This window comes from Rana temporaria, chromosome 3 (genome assembly GCF_905171775.1).
Source record: "Rana temporaria chromosome 3, aRanTem1.1, whole genome shotgun sequence".
In the NCBI taxonomy this organism is placed as follows: domain Eukaryota; kingdom Metazoa; phylum Chordata; class Amphibia; order Anura; family Ranidae; genus Rana; species Rana temporaria.
In genome coordinates this window covers 87,510,008-87,524,078 of record NC_053491.1, presented here as the reverse complement: position 1 = coordinate 87,524,078, position 14,071 = coordinate 87,510,008, and the positions used below count along the sequence as shown (strand labels likewise).

The window sequence follows — 14,071 nt, the reverse complement described above, 5'->3', positions numbered from 1 at the left end:
AACACAGTGCCGTAGTTCAAAAAATGGCCTAGTAATGAGGGAGGGTAAACCTTCCGGAGGTCAAGTGATAAACTCAGGTCTTGGGCTTCTCAGTCCTAGCTGGCCCACCTGTGCTATAAAAAGGGGACAATTTAAAGGTCCAAGAGTCGTAGGCTTTAGTTTCAGGATCTGCTTGGGTGTCCGCCTAGCTTAAATGTCTGGCTCTACTCCGATGAAGACTCAGAGACTTTCAGGGACATAAATACAAAAGGCTTGACTAAACAACACAAGAAGAGGGGCTAAGCGTACCCAAGCACAAGTTCAAGACACCAAGTAACCAGTCGTTAGGCGTGGTACCTGGTAAGGTAACAGGCCCTCCGGTAGTGAGGGGGATACTGGGTCCAACTCACGACATGGAGCATCCTATGGACCAGCCTGTATGTCACAGAAAATTAAGTGATGCCTCAGGGAAGAATAAGCGCAGGATATGTGTAGAGGTGAGCTTCCTGGAATACAAGTGTAATATGCGGATCACTGTCACTGGGATGACATGGCAGGTAATTGGGCTGGTGGAGACCTGTACAAGCTCTGCTGCACAGAAGAGGGAACTGTAACCCATAGTGTATAGAGTATAAGGAGTTAAGGCCCGGTTCACACTTAAGTGACACTATTGTGTCATGTTTTTGGGGCTCCTTTAGCAAGTTTTTGGAGCGGCACCATTTATTTGAATGGGCCTCTCTCTGTTCCAAAAACGTGGCAAAGTTACTCATGCACCAAATTTTGGACATGAGCCAGGTGCATTCTGCGTTGTGCGTTTTTACAATTTTTTGGGGGAAAAATGCGCAGCTGCTACCTGTGTTTGGGGTGCCATCAAGAAATAGTAGCACCACAAGCGCATTGTGCATTTTAGGGCACTTTTTGCACAATTCTGCTAAGCCCATGTGTGAACAGGCCCTTAAGAATTGGGCAACAGATTACATGGAGTTAAAGCAGAGGTCCACCATATAAAAAAAATATTAAAAGCCAGCAGCTACAACTACTGCAGCTGCTGACTTTTAACTGTTTGCTGACCAGCCGCCGCAGTTCTACGGCGGCAGGTCGGCTCCCCTGCGTGAGAGCCCGTAGTATAACGTTGGCTCTAAATGCGGGCACTAGGGGCGCGTGAGCGCTGCCAGAGGTGCGCACCCCCCGCTCGCCCCCGACTCCCGTGTGTGTGCCCGGCGGGCGCGATTGCCGACGGGCACACGCAATCGCTCGTTACAGAGCGATTACCGGGAGCTGTGTGTGTAAACACACAGCTCCCGGTCCTGTCAGGCAGAGAAATGCTGATCTTCTGTTCATACAATGTATGAACAGAAGATCAGTAATTTCCCCATGTCAGTCCACCCCCCCCTACAGTTAGAACACACCCAGGGAACATACTTAACCCCTTCCCTGCCCCCTAGTGTTAACCCCTTCACTGCCAGTGGCATTTTTATAGTAATCCAATGCATTTTTATAGCACTGATCGCTATAAAAATGCTAATGGTCCCAAAAATTTGTCAAAAGTGTCCAACGTGTCCGCCATAATGTCGCAGTACCGAAAAAAAAATCGCTGATCACCGCCATTACTAGTAAAAAAAAAATATTAATAAAAATGCCATAAAAATACCCCCTATTTTGTAAACGCTATAACTTTTGCGCAAACCAATCAATAAACGCTTATTGCGATTTTTTTTACGCAAAATATGTAGAAGAATACGTATCGGCCTAAACTGAGGAAATTTTTTTTTTTTTATATATTTTTGGGGGATATTTATTACAGCAAAAAGTAAAAAATATTATTTTTTTTCCAAATTGTCACTATATTTTTGTTTATAGCGCAAAAACTAAAAACCGCAGAGGTGATCAAATACCACCAAAAGAAAGCTCTGTTTGTGGGGAAAAAATGACGCCAATTTTGTTTGGGAGCCACGTCACACAAGCGCGCAATTGTCAGTTAAAGCGACGCAGTGCCAAATCGCAAAAAGTGCTCTGGTCTTTGACCAGCAATATGGTCCGGGGTTAAGTGGTTAATATATGGACACTTACCAGTCCAGGGCGCCCGCGATGTCGGCAGCCGAAGCCGATCTGTCAGTCGGCTCTCGGCTGCTGCCGTCTCCATTCCTTGCGGCTTCACTTCCTGGTTCCCTACTGCGCATGCACGAGCCACACTGCGTGTCCTCACTGGTCCCTGCTGTCTTCTGGGACCTGTGTGCCTCCCAGAAGACAGCGGGGGAGGACAGAGTAGGCGCTGGAAGTGGCATAGGTCACCTTGATCACCGAGGTCATCTATGCCCGGAAGTGGGAGCAAATAACTGTATTACACAGGTATCTGCTCCCTCCTCCCCCCCTGAAGGGTGCCAAATGTGACACCGGTTGGGTCCAAAAAGTGGAAGTTCCATTTTTGGGTGGAACTCCACTTTAACTAATTTGTGGAGAAGTTCTGCCTTAACTTCAACTCTGTGTTTTGGCCTATGCTTGTATCGGCCCTAGGGGCACTAGTGAGCACTCTCTCCCTGTCCTCATATGGGCACTACCCACATACTGGCAAGAGCAGCAGGTAAAAAAATAAAAATAAACTGTTACAGTGATAACCCATCTTATGTATACATATTTTTATATTTTGGCCATAGTTAGTTACACTTTATATACCACTCCAAACTACAATGTGCAACAAAATTAATAGAGAACATATGGAAGGCAATACGACTGACTTAAAGCGGGAGTTCACCCATTTGTAAAAAAAAAAAAAATTCTCCCCTTAGCTTCCTGCTCGTTCGGTCTAGGGGAATAGGCTATTTATTTTAAAATATGAGCAGTACTTACCCGTTTTCGAGCTGCATCTTCTTCCGTCGCTTCCGGGTATGGGTCTTCGGGAGCGGGCGTTCCTTCTTGATTGACAACCTTCCGAGAGGCTTCCGACGGTCGCATCCATCGCGTCACTCGTAGCCGAAAGAAGCCGAACGTCGGTGCGGCTCTATACTGCGCCTGCGCACCGACGTTCGGCTTCTTTCGGAAAATCGTGACGCGATGGATGCGACCGTCGGAAGCCTCTCGGAAGACTGTCAATCAAGAAGGAACGCCCATTCCCGAAGCCCATACCCGGAAGCGACGGAGAGGATGCATCTCGTAAACGGGTAAGTACTGCACATATTTTAAAATAAATAGCCGATTCCCCTAGTAAAAACGAGCAGGAAGCTAAGGGGGAAAAGTGCCCTCTAAGGGTGAACCCCCGCTTTAACGGTTTACAGAGAAGTCAACAAGTTTGCATACTCATTGCCAGAAATTGGCATGGCACCTTTGTTTTGTTCTCTCGTTCTGCACATTGCTATTCATGTTCAGTATAATAATTTACTAAAGTTCATGCACTCATCTGGTTTTGAGCTATTCATCTAAATAAATGATATGAATTTACTTGTGATCCTATATACTTTTACTTTCAATTACTACTTACAGGTACATCTCATAAGATTAGAATATCATCAAAAAGTTAATTTATTTCAGTAATTCATAACTCATATGTTCTATAGATTCATTACACGTCACACAGAATGATATATTTCAAGCATAGCTAGTGGAAAACCCAAATTCTGTATCTCAGAAATCAAATTAGATATAAGACCAATAAAAAAAAAGATTTTTAATACAGAAATGTTTACTTACTGAAAAGTATGTCCATGTACTCAGTACTTGGTCCAGGTTCTTTTTTCATGAATTATCGAATCGATGCAGCATGGCATGAAGGTGATCAGCCTGTGGCACTGCTGAGGTGTTTTCAAATCAACACCAATGCAGGATGGCACTACGGGTGTGCAAAAATAACAAAGTGCCACGTCCTAACATATTGAGAAATTGAGGAAAAATAAAACTGGAAGAATTTACTTTATAGGCACCACTGATAAAAAGTAATTAATTGTATTAAACACACCACGTAAATATAAAAACATAATTAAAAGACAGTAATAAAGGGTCACTAAAGGATTATTTTTTTAACTAAATAGCTTCCTTTACCTTACTGCAGTCCTGGTTTCATGTCCTCATTGTTCGTTTTTGGTTTGATGTTGCTGTAATTCCTCTCTGTTCTGGACACTTCCTGGTTGTCTGTTTCCTGATCACCACAGTACGTGTAGATTTCTCACTGTGGTCACTAATCAAGGAGGTGTGTCTATAACCCCTCAGCACCAATCCAGTTTCGTTTTGCAAAACCTTCACTGCTCTCTATTGGCTCTCTGGCTCTGTACATCAGAGAACCAGGAAACAACAGCAAAAACAAAACTAAACTGTAGGTACATTATATGATTGTTTTTTATCTATCTGTAATCATTTTTAAAAGGAATCAGTTAACTATTATGTCTCTATACCCTGTAAACAGTCATTTCAGCAAAAACATTTTTTTTTTCCTTTAGTGACCCTTTAAGAAAAACACACAGTGGTCAAATATATGTCTCCAAGACAGCTGTCTACATTAGGGGTGTACCGGTGACAACCCCTATTAACTATCATGATGGCTAGTACAAAGTATGAATTTTAGGAAGCTTGACATGTTTTGCGGGGAACTGCTTCTTTGGGAGCTTATATACAATTTCTAATTGAAAATGGAGAGACATACATTAACCACTTCCCGCCCGGTCAATAGTCAATTGACGTCCGGGAAGTGGTTGTGAAATCCGGCGGAGGCTCTTTACCACGTGATCAGCAGTGTCGAATCACGGCTGATCACGATGTAAACAGGAAGAGCCGTTGATCGGCTCTTCCTCACTCGCGTCTGACAAACGCGAGTAGAGGAGAGCCGATCGGCGGCTCTCCTAACTGGGGGGGTTCGCGCTGATTGTTTATCAGCACAGCCCCCCTAGGATGCCCACACTGGACCACCAGGGAAGCCCACACTGGACCACCAGGGAAGAGGGCAACAATATAAAAACAAGAAAAAAAGAGAATAGATGCCAATCAGTGCCCACAAATGGGCACTGACTGGCAATATGGGCACTGACTGGCATAATATGGGATAAAAAAGTGATGCCCAGCAATGCCATCAGTGCCACCCCTCAGTGTCCATCAGTGCCACCCCTCAGTGTCCATCAGTGCCACCTCTCAGTACCCATCCATGTCCAGTGCCCACCTATCAGTGCCCATCAGTGCCACCCATAAGTGCCGCCCATGAGTGCCCATCAGTGCCGCCCATGAGTGCCCAGTCCCGCCTTTGAGTGCCCGCCAGTGCCGCCTATGAGTGCACATCAGTGCCGCATACCAGCGCCGCCTATCAGTGCCGCCTCATCGGTGCCCATAATTGAAGAAGAAAACGTACTTATTTACAAAAAAAAATTACAGAAAAAAATAAAAACTTAATTTTTTTCAAAATTTTCTGTCTTTTTTTTGTTGTTGCGCAAAAAATAAAAATCGCAGAGGTGATCAAATACCACCAAAAGAAATCTCTATTTGTGGGAACAAAATTATGGAAAAATTGTTTGGGTACAGTGTAGCATGACCGCGCAATTGTCATTCAAAGTGCGACAGTGCTGAAAGCTGAAAATTGGCTTGGGCAGGAAGGTGCGTAAGTGCCTGGTATGGAAGTGGTTAAGTATATATATACATAGATATAATTCCATAGACCATGCATCAGGATATATATATATATATATATATATATATATATATATATATATATATATATATATATAAAATGTATGTAGCGCATCCCCTTTAAAGTTAGTGGGGCGTTACGCTAAAGTTAGTGGGGAATGGGAGATTTCAGTTGCTCCCATTCACTAATTGTTAGTCTGTGCTGTTGCCAGTTCGGAACTGCCTCGTGGGTCAGTCTGTGTCCAGGGGTGCGTTGCCACCCCTGGGCGACAGTTGGCGCTATAGGGGTTCTGACAGAACCGTTCTCCCCAGCAGCCAATCAGAGGTTTTTTTTTTTCCTCTTTGGGCGTGCTGGCGGGGGGTATATCTGTGGCACCCGGCACTTTTTTTGGTTGTTCTCTGCAGGGCCCGAGATCCAGGTGCGGCATCCACCTTCAGGGTGCACGCATCCACGGGCCCCATCCTCATGGCCTGCCTGGCTGAGGCTATGCACCTCGCGGAGCCTTCTTTTGATGAAGAGAGGGACCCCAGCGGCTTGCTGGGTTCCAGATCCTAAGCTGGGAGCTGAACGGTGGGGGATTGGCTCGGGAGAACCTAAGTGCAGAGGTTGTTCGCGAGGCCTGGACGAACCACCGGGGATCCGGTTACCACGCCCACATGACAGGTACCTCTTTTTGCTGTCAGTAGGACTTACTGGGAGGATTCGTTATCCTTACGCTTTGACTATACTGAGAAAATGTACTAAGCCTGTGGCAGAGGCATTGTTTCCTCCCAGTGATTTGATTATTGCAAGTGACCCTTTGGCTGCCAGGTTCAAGTTAATTGCCTGTCCAGGGGGCATTTACCCACCCTGGCGAGGGTGGCGACGTTTTGAATCGTCTGTGCTGAGAGCAGGCTTGCTCTCTATGCTTCTGATATCCAAGGCCTGATGCTACAAGTTCTTCCTACTCATCAACCCTTTTCTCTACTGTGTGTCATGTTGATGTTGGCCATGTTGGCCTTGGAATAAAGCATTGAAAACTCACGCTACTGGCTGGACACTTGCTCTTTTATCCACACTCACAAGTACTACCCCTAGACAGAAGAATTTGGTAACTTAATACGCCGATCCCAAATCAACCAGCGGCTCCTTCGGGGGTGAGCGCTATATATATATATATATATATATATATATATATATATATATATATATATATATATATTAGAGCTGTGGAAATTGAAGAAAAAATCCTTGATTAATCGTAAATTTTTTTGATCGATCAAAATTCTTTTGATCGGTACTAGTGGTGCAACGGATCGTAAATTATACGTGATCCGAACGGCTCACCATATGCGGATCGGCACACCACGTGATCCGTGGAGCTCCGCTGCTACCTCGGCCATAGGAAAGGCCGCGACTTCGGCGGCCTTCTTGGTCCACCCGGTGGCGGCCTAGGTGAGCCTAGAGCGGCGCGCTGACGGCATCACCCGGCCTCAACTGCTCGTGTTCGGCCGGCTTCTCTGGTAAGACTAAGCAAGCACTAATCTTCCTATACAGTGGGGGAGATGTGGACCATATTACAGTGGGGAGATGTCTGTGGATTACAGTGGGGAGATGTCTGTGGATATTACAGTGGGGGAGATGTCTGTGGATATTACAGTGGGGAGATGTCTGTGGATAGTACAGTGGGGGAGATGTCTGTGGATATTACAGTGGGGAGATGTCTGTGGACCATATTACAGTGGGGGAGATGTGGACCATATTACAGTGGGGAGATGTCTGTGGATATTACAGTGGGGAGATGTCTGTGGATATTACAGTGGGGTGATTGTGGATATTACAGTGGGGGAGATGTCTGTGGATATTACAGTGGGGGAGATGTCTGTGGATATTACAGTGGGGGAGATGTCTGTGGATATTACAGTGGGGGAGATGTCTGTGGATATTACAGTGGGGAGATGTCTGTGGATATTACAGTGGGGTGATTGTGGATATTACAGTGGGGGAGATGTCTGTGGATATTACAGTGGGGGAGATGTCTGTGGATATTACAGTGGGGAGATGTCTGTGGATATTACAGTGGGGGAGATGTCTGTGGATATTACAGTGGGGGAGATGTATGTGGATATTACAGTGGGGACTATATATGGTGGTGATCCGAAAAATGTATGTGCGTTATAATTAATCACAATTAGTTGATTAATCGTTTTAAAAAAAAATCGATTAATCGAACACAAAATTTTTAATCAGTAACAGCCCTAATATATATATATATATATATATATATATATATACTTATTCACGGGTGTGATATAAACATACAGCAAATAGTGTGTCTATAAACCAGCATCTTAGACATACACATGCAATTGAGCTATAGGCAGGGATGGACTGGCCATTGGGACTACAGGGAGTTTCCCGGTGGGCCGATGGCTCAGTGGACCAGCTTCAGTGACAGCGGACTGCCGCCCCCCCTCCGCTCCTCTGTCTCTCCTTGCCCGGAGCGCTCACCTGGGGGGGGGGGAACAAAGAAGCAGGGGGAGGACCAGAGGAGCAGGGGGGATGACAGAGGAGCATGGGGGGAGGGGACAGACAGCTGACTCAACAGCTATGGCCTGGGAGTTTCTCACTTTTGCCTAATCTTGTCCCATAAGGGGGGGGCACCGAACTGATTCTTTGCCCCGCGTGAAATAAAGTCAAGCTTCCCCACTGGTACTGCCTATAAGAGTACCAGTACCAGCCGTTCTACTCTAATAAAGTAGAACAGCTAGTGGTTACTGAAGGGGGAGAGGGGGCTTGGGTGGCCAGGGGGGTGCGGGAGTTGTCCGGCCGCCATGGGAGAGACCTGTCAAAGTGAGCCAGTCTGGATGAAGTCCAGGGCCAAAGTTCTGTCCCAGTCCAACCCTGGCTATAGGTGAATGTAGGGACATGGCAGGTATCATAGAGTGCATCAAGTTAGAGAAACCTCATTATAGGACATATGGTATTAACCTGTAATGCACTTTAGCCAGAATAGATAGTAATAAAAAAGGAGGGAACAGCTATCTCACCACCAGTGGATCACCTGCGGTGGTGATTAAGGATCACCTGGTTGCATATACCTCCGACACGGTTATGTTGGATCAAACCATGTCAGCTTAGCTCTCCTACAGTATTAAAAATATTATTAAATGTATAGTCAGTAAAGGCGTAAATGGAACCTACCATATAAACAACCAAAAAAAAGAACTCCAAACACCATTTGAGTAAGTAGATAGATCTATAGATCAGAAAATAATTACTTCAAGGTTCTCACCTCTAGGTAGTATCTGAGAAGCACTTAAGTGCCACAAAGATATCACAGATAAGTCAACTATATATAGTGGATCACTCTTTAGTGCTATATAGGGGTGTCCATAGACTAAATGTCCATTAATAGCATACACGTCTGCGGTTGTGTATAAACACTCTGCATATAATACTGATTTAGTTCCAATTTCAGAATACAAGAGAAAAAATATCAGCAAAAAAATATAAGCATAAAAAAACATATATAAAAACATACCTAAGGTGTGTGGTAACACACCACAGGCACACATGGGGGGAGACTTGCTGATGCCAAGCCAAGCTCACGAATGAGCTTTAAACGCATAGCCTGGTCAGGTGAGCGGCACATCTAGCTGCTTCCGCATCACGTGACCCGGCCTGTTAAGTAGGATCAAACCAAGTGAGCTTGGCTCTCCCACAGTGTTCAAAATATAAGTGTAGAGGTTTCTCTTAAATGTATAGTCAGTAAGGACAGTGATATGATTGATGATCATTAAACCAGGTATTGGTACTTTTGGCAGTGTGGGCAGGTGCCAAGTCCTGCTGAAAAATGAAATAATGAACAATATGCTCTGGATGTATATTACAGTGAATCCAGAAAGTATTCACAGCGCTTCACTTGTTCTACATTTTGTTATGTTACAGCCTTATTCGAAAATGGATTAAATTCAAAATTCTACAAATACCCCATAATGACAACTTGAAAGAAGTTTGTTTGAAATCTTTGCAAATTTATTAAAAATAATAAAATTAAAAACATTACATGTACATAAGTATTCACAGCCTTTGCCATGACACTCAAATTAAACTCGGGTGCATCCTGTTTCCACTGATCATCCTTGAGATGTTTCTACAACCTAATTGGAGTCCACCTGTGGTAAATTCAGTTGATTTGAAAAGTCACACACCTGTCTATATAAGGTCCCACAGTGCATGTCAGAGCACAAACCAAGCCATGAAGTCCAAGGAATAATCTGTAGACCTCTGAGACAGGATTGTATCGGTTCACAGATCTAGAGAAGGGTACAGAAAACTTTCTGCAGTATTGAAGGTCCCAATGAGCACAGTGGCCTCCATCATCCGTAAATGGAAGACGTTTGGAACCACCAGGGCTCTTCCTAGAGCGGGCCAACCCAGCCAAACTGAGCAATCGGGGAGCAGGGCCTTAGTCAGGGAGGTGGCCAAGAACCCGATGGTCACTCTGACAGAGCTCCAGTATTTATTTTTGGAGAGAAGAGAACCTTCCAGAAGAACAACCATGTCTGCAGCACTCCACCAATCAGGCCTATATGGTAGAGTGGCCAGACAGAAGCCACTCCTCAGTAAAAGGCACATGACAGCCCGCCTGGAGTTTGCCATAAGCAGGGCCGGCCCTACCATGGGACCCGATGGCAAACTGCCGCCCGCCAGACAGCATATTCCCAGGGCCGCCATCAGGCAGACAGTGCTCCTGTAAGGGGCCCCAGCGTGCAGGCAACACAATATATTAATCTGTCAAGCGCCGGCCGTGCCCGCGCGCCACCCGCTATAAAGACGGAATCTGTGTCAAGGGAGAGAGGCGAGCTGTGGGACGTCGGTATATCTCCCCCGCTCGCCCCCTCCTTTCTCCTGTCAGCAGCTCTCCCCTGGTTCGCCGTTTAGTTCTTTGCCTGTCTGTTTCCCTCCTGATTGGCTGTCTGTGGCCAATCAAAAGAGACTAGGGTCTAGTGGAGCTTCATGGAACATGCAGTCCCAGAAGATTGACTGCCCCATTGTTGTGCACAGCCAGCAGACTTCAGCCCCCAGCATGCACTCTGCTGGGAGAGAGTCTGGAACCAGGAAGGAACTGAGGGAGTGATTGCTACAGGACACAGGGAAAAGAGAGGACTGCCCTACATGTGGCAAGTGACAATCTGCAAACGTGTGGCAGGTGATAATCCGCAATGTGTGGCAGCTGACGTGGCAAGTGATCCACAATGTGTGGCAGGTGGCAAGTGACAATCCACAATGTGTGGCAGGTGGCAAGTGACAATCCACAATGTGTGGCAGGTGGCAAGTGACAATCTGCAATGTGTGGCAGGCGGCATTGTGGCAAGTGACAATCCGCAATGTGTGGCAGGTGACGTGGCAAGTGACAATCCGCAATGTGTGGCAGGTGGCAAGTGACAATCCGCAATGTGTGGCAGGTGGCATTGTGGCAAGTGACAATCCACAATGTGTGGCAGGTGGCGTAGTGGCAAGTTACAACCCGCAATGTGTGGCAGGTGGCGTTGTGGCAAGTGACAACCCGCAATGTGTGGCAGGTGGTGTCGTGCGAAGTGACAATCCACAATGTGTGGCAGGTGGCGTCGTGGCAAGTGACAATCCACAATGTGTGGCAGGTGATGTCGTGGCAAGAGCCCTGACCAGTCCTCTTTATACTTCTATATACATGTATAAAGCCATGACAGGTCCTCTTTCTGCTCCTACATACATGTATAATGAAACAATGTCCAAAATGAGTATATGCATTCTTCAAAATATTCAAAGTGTTGAAAGCGAAGAACCTCCACCGAGATTTCAGTGTGTAAATGGAGAAACACACCACACCCTGTGCAGTCAAACTGCTTACCAGATCAACATCATTATGGGCATGTAGAGTTAGATAATGCAGGGATCAATGGCAGTCGCACTTCCACTCGGAAAGTAAAAATTCACAAACCACATCAAGGGTAGGAGGACATCCACAACTCAAAAGGATACAAAGGTATGTAATGCATTCATCAGCAAAAAAAGGGGAACCAAGAAATGCAGAGAGGAAACACAATAGTGAAGCCCGTATGTGAAAGCAACACGCAATTTATTGTAATGTACTTACAAACATGACGAGTAAACAGGCATCAAAAAAACATAGAAGGTTCCATGGAGTATAGGAGGCTGACCTGACACATGTACGCTATACTCCATGGAACCTTCTATGTTTTTTTTGATGCCTGTTTACCCGTCATGTTTGTAAGTAGATTACAATAAATTGGACCACAGGGAGTCATAAACATTGGTACAAATATTTTTTGTTCCAAAATTTGTACCAATTTTTATAACTGCCTGTGGTCCATATAAAATCCCAATTTGAGCAAAATGTATTTACTGGGGCCCGGATTCATATACATTGGCGCATATTTATGCCGGCGTAGCGTATCTAATATACGCTACGCCGACGTTGCGCAGAGAGGCAAGCACCGAATTCATAAAGCACTTGCCTCCCAAACTGCGCTGGGTTCCCTCGGCGCAAGCCGTCGTAGGTGGAAGTAGCCGTGAGCTATGCTAATGAGGCATGACCCCATGCAAATGATGGGCCGAGTGCCATCCAAGTACTTAAAACGAACGGCGCATGCGCCGTCCCGTGGACGTACCCCAGTGCGCATGCTCACAATCACGTCGGAACTACTCCCTAAGATACTACGGATCACTGCCTACGACGTGAACATAACCTACGCCCAGCCCTATTCACGTACTACGTAAACAACGTAAAATACGACGGCTGTGTTCCCTGGTCCATACCTTTGCATGGGTTGCGCCTCCTATATGGGGAAATTTAAAAAATAACGTTGTTTGCGTAAGCCGTCCGGGAATACGGAATTACGATACGCGCGTCGCCGTTCGAAAAAATTACGTCACGGCGCGCAAAGCATGGCGGGAGTTCGGAAACGGAGCATGCACGGTAGGTCCGGCGTGGGAGCGCGCCTAATTTAAATGGCACACGCCCATTTAAATTGGCCCGTCTTGCGCCGGAGGCCGCCAGCGTAGGTTTTCATCGCAAGTGCTTGGTGAATCTGGCCCATACAGCCTAAGTGTGAGTGGGTCTTGATTTTCCTATAAAATAGCATTAGATAAAACAGGTGTGATCCAATTTTCCATCTCTTAAATATTTACTAAAAATCATGAAGCAGGTATAAATGACATTTTTTACCATTAAATTCTGTAGACTGCTGTCTTCTAGGCTATGAGGCCCTATGAAATGATCAAGTATGATGTGGAAAAGGATGAACCAGTAAGAGATGCTTCAGGACGATGCATTAGAGTAGCTAAAGGTAATTTTGTATAATTATTATTATTGGTCTTGCATTACATTTATATCTTGAGTTTTTGTTTGCCATCTTTGTCCCATTGGAAAGATATCTATTCACTTCCTGTTCTGTAGACTCATCAAGAAGGTATAGAATATTTTTCCAGAGTGAGGGAAATCCAGAATTGTCACAGGAACAAGGGTCCCTATTGGAAGATTTTTTCCTCTAATGCCTCGTACACACGATCGGAAATTCCGCCAGCAAAAGTCTGATATGAACTTTTGAACGGAAATTCTGACCGTGTGTAGGCTCCATCGGACTTTTGCTGTCGGAATTTCCACCAGCAAAAGATTGAGAGCTGGTTCTCAAATTTTCCGACGGAAAAAAATTCCTATAGAAAAATCTGATCGTCTGTAGCAATTCAGACGCGCGAAATTACGACGCATGCTCGGAAGCATTAAACTTCATTTTCTCAAGTTGTCATAGTGTTGTACGTCACCGAGTTCTTGGCGGACGAAAGTTCAGAGAACTTTTGTGTGACCGTGTGTATGCAAGCCAAACTTGAACGGAATTCCGTCGGAAAAACCATCCAAGGTTTACGGGGCATTAGGCAAAACTGTTTGCTATGGAATGTGGACTCTACAGCAGCTAAAAAGTGACCACTGTCCTCAACCACAAACACACAATGTAAATTTTAAAAAGAGTAAATATATAAGAGTGTTATTTCTCTGATTTCATTTCTGTTCTTGTTTTATCCCAGGAGAAACTGGACTGCTGATTTCTCAAATTACCGCTACAAACCCATTCACTGGCTACGCAGGGGATGCTTCTCTGACTGAGAAGAAGAGACTTCACAATGTGTTTAAAAAGGGAGATTTATACTTTAACACTGGAGATCTGATGATGGAGGATAGAGAAGGCTTTTTGTTCTTTCAGGATCGAGTAGGAGACACATTTCGGTAAGAAATCAGCGTGACTTTTCATTTCCAGTGAGAACGTATTTTTAGGAATTACCGAAATCTTTACCTTAAAGCATTTGTAGGCAGGGTGAAGATGTACCTTTCCTCAATGTTTTCCTATTAACTCGCTGGGGGCCAAGTTTGGGTCACATCACTACCCCGGGGTAGGTTCTTCTGGGCTAAGCTAGGCACTTGGTATAGGGTCACTGCATTATACATGG

General features: G+C 45.3%; 1 protein-coding gene across 1 annotated transcript in view; it reads left to right on the top strand.

The window, feature by feature from the left end:
* The window catches only part of LOC120931438 (very long-chain acyl-CoA synthetase-like), a 92,622-nt gene that overhangs the window by 48,647 nt on the left and 29,904 nt on the right, over positions 1-14,071 (top strand). Inside the window, exons 6-7 of the mRNA XM_040342869.1 lie at positions 12,825-12,915; positions 13,652-13,850. Coding sequence (XP_040198803.1) covers positions 12,825-12,915; positions 13,652-13,850 — 290 coding nt within the window. The remainder of the gene's footprint in view (positions 1-12,824; positions 12,916-13,651; positions 13,851-14,071) is intronic.